General features: G+C 54.8%; 1 protein-coding gene across 1 annotated transcript; it reads left to right on the top strand.

Annotated features, from left to right (window-relative positions):
* The first annotated feature begins 3,308 nt into the window (after window positions 1-3,308).
* SDHAF1 (succinate dehydrogenase complex assembly factor 1) lies at window positions 3,309-4,469 on the top strand. Its single transcript, XM_017848702.1, has one exon. The coding sequence runs from the start codon at window positions 3,436-3,438 to the stop codon at window positions 3,781-3,783; it is 348 nt and encodes a 115-aa protein (XP_017704191.1). The 5' UTR covers window positions 3,309-3,435; the 3' UTR covers window positions 3,784-4,469.
* Window positions 4,470-5,897: the final 1,428 nt, after the last annotated feature.

Genomic DNA, 5,897 nt, shown 5'->3' with positions numbered 1-5,897 from the left:
TTGCCCTCATCTGTTCCTCACCACAGCTACATTCCTGCAAGCTGGAAGGAGAAAAGAGGGGACAAAGAGACCAGGCCTCCTCCCTTTAAGGACAAAACCCAGAAATGGCACACATCATATCCATTCACTTCCCAGTGGTCAAACTTTATGGAAGGGCCCCATCTGGTTGCAAAGGGGGCTGGAAGATGTATCTTTAGCTAAGTGGCCATGTGTGCAGCTAACGATTCTAATTGGGCCAAGTGTAGTGGCTCATGCCTGTAATCCCAGCACTCGGGGAAGCCGAGGTGGGAGGATCACTTGAGCCCAGGAATTTGAGAACATCCTGGGCAACAAGCGAAATCTTGTTTCCACAAGAAATACAAAAATTAGCCAGGCATGGTGTTGAGTGCCTATAGTCCTAGGTGACTGAGGTGGGAAGATCGCTTGACCCCAGGAATTTGAGGCTGCAGTGAATCACCAGCATGTCCCTGCACTCCAGCCTGGGCAACAGAGCAAGACCCTATCTCAAAAAAAGAAAGAAAAGAAAAGAAAACAAAAGAAAAGAAAAAAGGCCAGGCACAGTGGCTCACGCCTATAATCCCAGCACTTTGGGAGGCTGAAGTGGGCGGATCACTTGAAGTCAGGAGTTCTAGACTAGCCTGGCCAATATGACGAAACCTCGTCTCTACTGAAAATACAAAAATTAGCTGGATGTGGTGGCGCACCCCTGTAGTCCCAGCTACTCGGGAGGCTGAGGCAGGAGAATCGCTTGAACCTGGGAGGCAGAGGTTGCAGTGAACGGAGATCACGCCACTGCACTCCAGCCTGGGTGACAGAGCAAGACTCCATATCCAAAAAAAAAAAAAAAAAATGCTAATTCTAGGAAAGGAATGGAGAACGGGTATCTGAGACTGCCACAGCCTCATTTTCAAACCACCTCTCTGTCTGCGGGCAGAGTGATCTCCCACCACTCCAGGTTGATGATGTACAGTCTAACAGTCCCAGCCGGGAGACAGCACTTCTTTCTTGACAGTTTCAACAGAAGTCCTGGGGCTGATGCTCATTGTCCCAGTGGAGGTCATTTGCCCATCCCTAAACAATTACAGGGGTCAGGGGATGGGATGTTCTGATTTGTCTCTAAGTAGCCAGGGCTGGGCATGTACCAGAGCTGGAGCCAGAGTCAGAGGGCAGGGATATCACCTAGGAAACCCTCTAGAAGGAGAGTGGGCCAGTTCCCCAAAGACAAACTGAGAGACTGTAATCAGAAAACCATTGACAGGCCCTGGGCAGGAGGCAATAGTATTCCCTTTGAGATTTTGCATCTCCTTGAGTCCACCGGAAGGTAAAGAAAGTCCCCCTACGCTGACTGACAGGCTGTCTTGGAGATTAAGGGTCACTTGACAGGAAAAACATAGATGTTTAAATTCCGGAGTACAAGCCAGCATGGTGGCTCATCCCTATTATCCCAGCTACTCGGGAGGATGAGGCCGGAGTTCAAGACCAATCTGGGCAACATAGCAAGACCCTGTCTCTAAAAACAAAACAAAAAATAAATATTTAAAATTCCAGAGTGAAGCCTAAGCAACATAGTGAGACTCTGTCTCTACAAAAAACAATAAAAGAAGAATTATCCGGGTGTGGTGGGATGTTCATTTAATCCTAACTACTGGACATGTTGAGGTGAGAGGATTGCTTGAGCCCAGGAGATCAAGGCTGTAGTTTCACCAATATGGTGAAACCCTGTCTCCACTAAAAATACAAAAAATTAGCCCAGTGTGCTGGTGTGCACCTATAATTCCAGCTACTGGGGAGGCTGAGGTATGAGAATCACTTGAACCTAGAGGCAGAAGTTTCACCATGTTGATCAGGCTGGTGTTGAACTACCGACCTCGGGTGGTCCGCCCGCCTCAGTCTCCGAAAGTGCTTGAATTACAGGTGTGAGCCACCGCGCTTGTTCTAGGACATGTATTTTTGATAGAGATACATACACACGACAGGCAGGATTCACAGTGGTTTCTGATTCTCCCTTGACTCCGAGATTCCAAGCCTAATCCCCGCCCCTGACCAGCTTCTCCTCTCTGAAGGAGAACGGACCCCCAGCTGGTTGCCGGCCCAAGTGTGCGAGCCACGGTTGCACGCTGGGTGGAGGGGTCTGGGGTTGTCACTGAGCGGTCCCCCAAGCTCCGGTGCTGGTGGGGCCCGAGGATGCCGTGTCCTTGCGGGCCTCTCTGGAGCTACGAGGACGCCTCCAGGCGGCCCGCGGGGACAACAACGGCATTGCGGCCTACGACCTGAAGCTCCTGGGAGGACAGTGGGGTGCCAGTCTAGTCCACTGTTCAGGGCGACCCGGACTCCGGGCTTTAACCGTCGGTGAGGACCCAAACACCGCTGCCCAGTGCCCGGACTCCCACCTGCAGAGGGCGCGACCAACCCAGCTCCTAGAGCCACACGCTGCCTCTGGAGGCTTGGCGCCCACACCCCCTCTGCTTGTCTTCCCCTAGCACGGAGAAGCCTGTCCAACCGGCCAAGAGCCATTTCCCTACGGGGCCTCGTCCCTCTGCGCGTGCCTAGGGCTGGGACCCCAGACACAGACCTGTCCCGAACGAGGGAACGCACGGAGCTTCCCGAGAGGGTTTCAATCAGTAACTGACGGCAAGAGCACGCTTGTGCCCGGCGTCTCTCCCAGTGCCCCGTGCCGTTGGGACCCAAAGTCCGAACCCGTAGCAGGCCGCGGTGGCCCACGCCTGAAATCCCAACACTTTGGGAGGCTGAGAATCTTTTGAGCCCGGGAGTTCGAGGCCATCCTGGGCAACATAGCGAGACCCCATCTCTGCAAATAATAATAACAATAATAATAATAATAATAATAATAATAATAATAATAATAAATAGGAGGCGCCGTTGCGCGCACCTGTGGTTCCAGCTACTCGGGAAGTTGAGATGGGAGGATCGCTTGGGCCCAGGAGTTCGAGGCTGCAGTGAGCCAAGATCGCGCCACTGCACTCCAGCCTGGGCGACAGAGCGAGACCCCGTCACAAAAAAAAACAAACAAAAACAAAAACAAATCCTAGCTTCCTCTTCTCCCAGAACGCAGGAGTTAGGTCAGGACCCTCTGTTCCCTCCGACCCAAGACCTAGGAGTCCGAACACATAGCGACCTCCTCCTACGAGACGCAGGTGCCAGGATTCCCCAGAACTGCTGTCCCTTCAAGAACACATGTTCCCTACGTGGGAGGCCGCGACCAGAGACTCCGCCCACTTCGCCCAGCCGGCTGTGGTGCAACAGCAACGACAGCCAATCAGACGCGGCAGCGCCGGATGGCGGGAGGCGGGAGTTGGGGGCCAAGGGAAGCAGAGGGCGGAAGTGGCTGTGGCTTTGCCCTTTGGCCTTTGCTCGCTGTGTGGCGGCTCCGCGGTTAGCAGGGAGTTCGCTGAGCGTCTCTGCCTAGCCGCGGTCATGAGCCGGCACAGCCGGCTGCAGAGGCAGGTTCTGAGCCTGTACCGCGATCTGCTGCGTGCCGGGCGCGGGAAGCCGGGCGCCGAGGCGCGAGTGCGGGCCGAGTTCCGGCAGCACGCGGGCCTGCCGCGCTCCGACGTGCTGCGCATCGAGTACCTGTACCGCCGCGGGCGGCGCCAGCTGCAGCTGCTACGCTCGGGCCACGCCACCGCCATGGGCGCCTTCGTACGCCAGCGGGCCCCGACCGAGGAGCCTGGCGGCGTGGGTTCCAAGCCTGACGACGGCGACTGTCCAAGGAACCCCCACGACAGCACGGGGGCAACGGAGACCCGGCCCGACGGACGGTGACTGGCGAAGAGCCGAACTCGCTCGATGGCATGGTGGAGCCAGGAGGCTCGCCTGACTGCATGGGGGGACTGGGGAACCCGCCTAAGGTGAGAGATCTCGAGAGACTAGCTCGACGAATTGGGGATGTCAGAGACTCCCCCTTGGCGACGCAGGGGGCCTAGAGAGCCTCGTGATGGACAGCAAGAGAGGCCCACCTTTTCCGATGCTTGGAGACAGGTCGGCGCTCCTCCCCCATGAGGGCTTGGGGCGGCCTGGGACGCCGGCAGGCTGGACAGTGTCAAGCCGAGAGCTACTTGCCCGAAGGTACGGGGAGCCAGGACGCCCCCTGCTGAACAGGGAGAGCCTGAGACACCCTTCTCTTGACCCCTGAGAACATACCCACCCCTGGCTCCTCAAGGAGTCTCCCCTCTCCTGTATTTAACTCTGAGAAGTGCAGACTTTTTGCTGAGAAACTTTTGGGAAGGTTCCCTGATCAAGCGGTGAGAAGCCCGGAATCCCCTTTGGGAAAACTTTCGCCCGTTGATTGTGACAAGCCAGGACCACGAGGAAGGGGCTAGCGGTCTATCACCCTGGTTGATCAACTAAAGGGCCCTACTTGATGGTTTTGAGGGACAACGTTGACTCATTTGCCCCTTCCCTCTCAGAATGTTGGACAAAGGGAATAAAATTGGGGATATGTCTACTTCCCTATTGGTGGTCTTAAAGCTCTTATATATTTGAGGATTTTTGAAACGCGCCCCCACCACCACCACCGTGCACACACACACACACAGACACCTGGAAGGGACCATCTGGGAGGTGATAGGTGTGAGGATCTGACTCCCTCCGGAGTCCTCTAGACTGGCACATTGATTGAAGCCTCATAGTTCTCTCCCCTGGGCAGATCTGTGAAGGGGGCTCATCCTGGCTTAACCCCCAAAGATACCCCAGTGGGCTCCCTAATGGAGGGCAAGTTATTTAACATCTTTGTGTGGAAGAGGAAATGGTGGAGCTGAGAACTGGCTCGGAGCCTCTGAGGCAGTAGTGGGGGTCTCAGACCTGGAAATTTCTCAAACCCAGCTGAAGGGTCCAGCCTCAGCTACAATGAACAACAAGGCCTGGGGCAGGGGAGGGGAGATGAACCCCATAGATCACTCCCTCCTGTGTCCCCATATGGGCCTGCCCTAGACATTCTGTGGAGGGATGCATTTTGCATCGCTGAGCTGTATTTGCACCCATGTCAGTTAAATAAGTGGAAATGAGTTCTTGTGGATGTAGCTGTGGGGAGGAGGACCACAGGTAAGGAGTATAGACCTCAGACCAAAGGGAGGATGGATGGAAGAGAAACAGTCGCTGCCCTAATCCTAGTGGGGGAGCCACATGCCCAAATGGTTATAAAGTAGAATTGCAATTTGAAGAATTAATTGCCAGGATAGGCTTCTAGGCAAGAAGACCAAGGCTGGGTGCGGTGGCTCACGCCTGTAATCCCAGCACTTTTGGAGGCCAAGGTGGGTAGATGGCAAGGTCAGGAGTTCAAGACCAGCCTGGCCAATATGGTGAAACCCCATCTCTACTAAAAATACAAAAATTAGCCAGGCATGGTAGTGGGCACCTGTAATCCCAGCTACTCAGGAGGCTAAGGCAGGAGAATCGCTTGAACCCTGGAGGTAAAGGTTGCAATGAGCCAAGATCACACCATTGCACTCCAGCCTGGGCGACAGTGAGACTATGTCTCAAAGAAAAAAAAAAAAAAAGACCAGTGTGGGGAAAGGCCTGAAGGGGGCAAAAGGAAGAAATGCAGGGTCTCAGCTGGGGGCCTGGCGTGCCCCAGGCACAAGGCTGTGGGTTTACTTGCTCTTGGCTTCTACTTCAGCTTTGTCTCAGGTTTGTCCTCACCATGGGACCTCAGCCACCTCATTCATCTCTCAGCCTCCATTTCTTCCATCAGGGTGATCATGTTAATCGTTTCCTGGCTCCATCTCAAAGTAAAAGCCAAAGACCAATGGGGTCCTACCCATCCAGGCCCCCCAATTACATCTCCAGCTGCATCTCCTGCCACCCCCTCACTCCTGACTCCATGATCTTGAGCCCTGACAAGCCCCAGGATTGGAGCTCCTGGCAGGGCTGCAGGCAGG

The sequence above is a fragment of the Rhinopithecus bieti genome, unplaced genomic scaffold (assembly GCF_001698545.2).
Source record: "Rhinopithecus bieti isolate Rb0 unplaced genomic scaffold, ASM169854v2 scaffold_32059, whole genome shotgun sequence".
Classification (NCBI taxonomy): domain Eukaryota; kingdom Metazoa; phylum Chordata; class Mammalia; order Primates; family Cercopithecidae; genus Rhinopithecus; species Rhinopithecus bieti.
This window is presented reverse-complemented; position numbering and strand designations above follow the sequence as displayed.

What these genes read in the sequence shown, in the direction of transcription:
- SDHAF1 (XM_017848702.1), top strand. Translation starts at nt 3,436, where the DNA reads ATGAGCCGGCACAGCCGGCTGCAGAGGCAGGTTCTGAGCCTGTACCGC.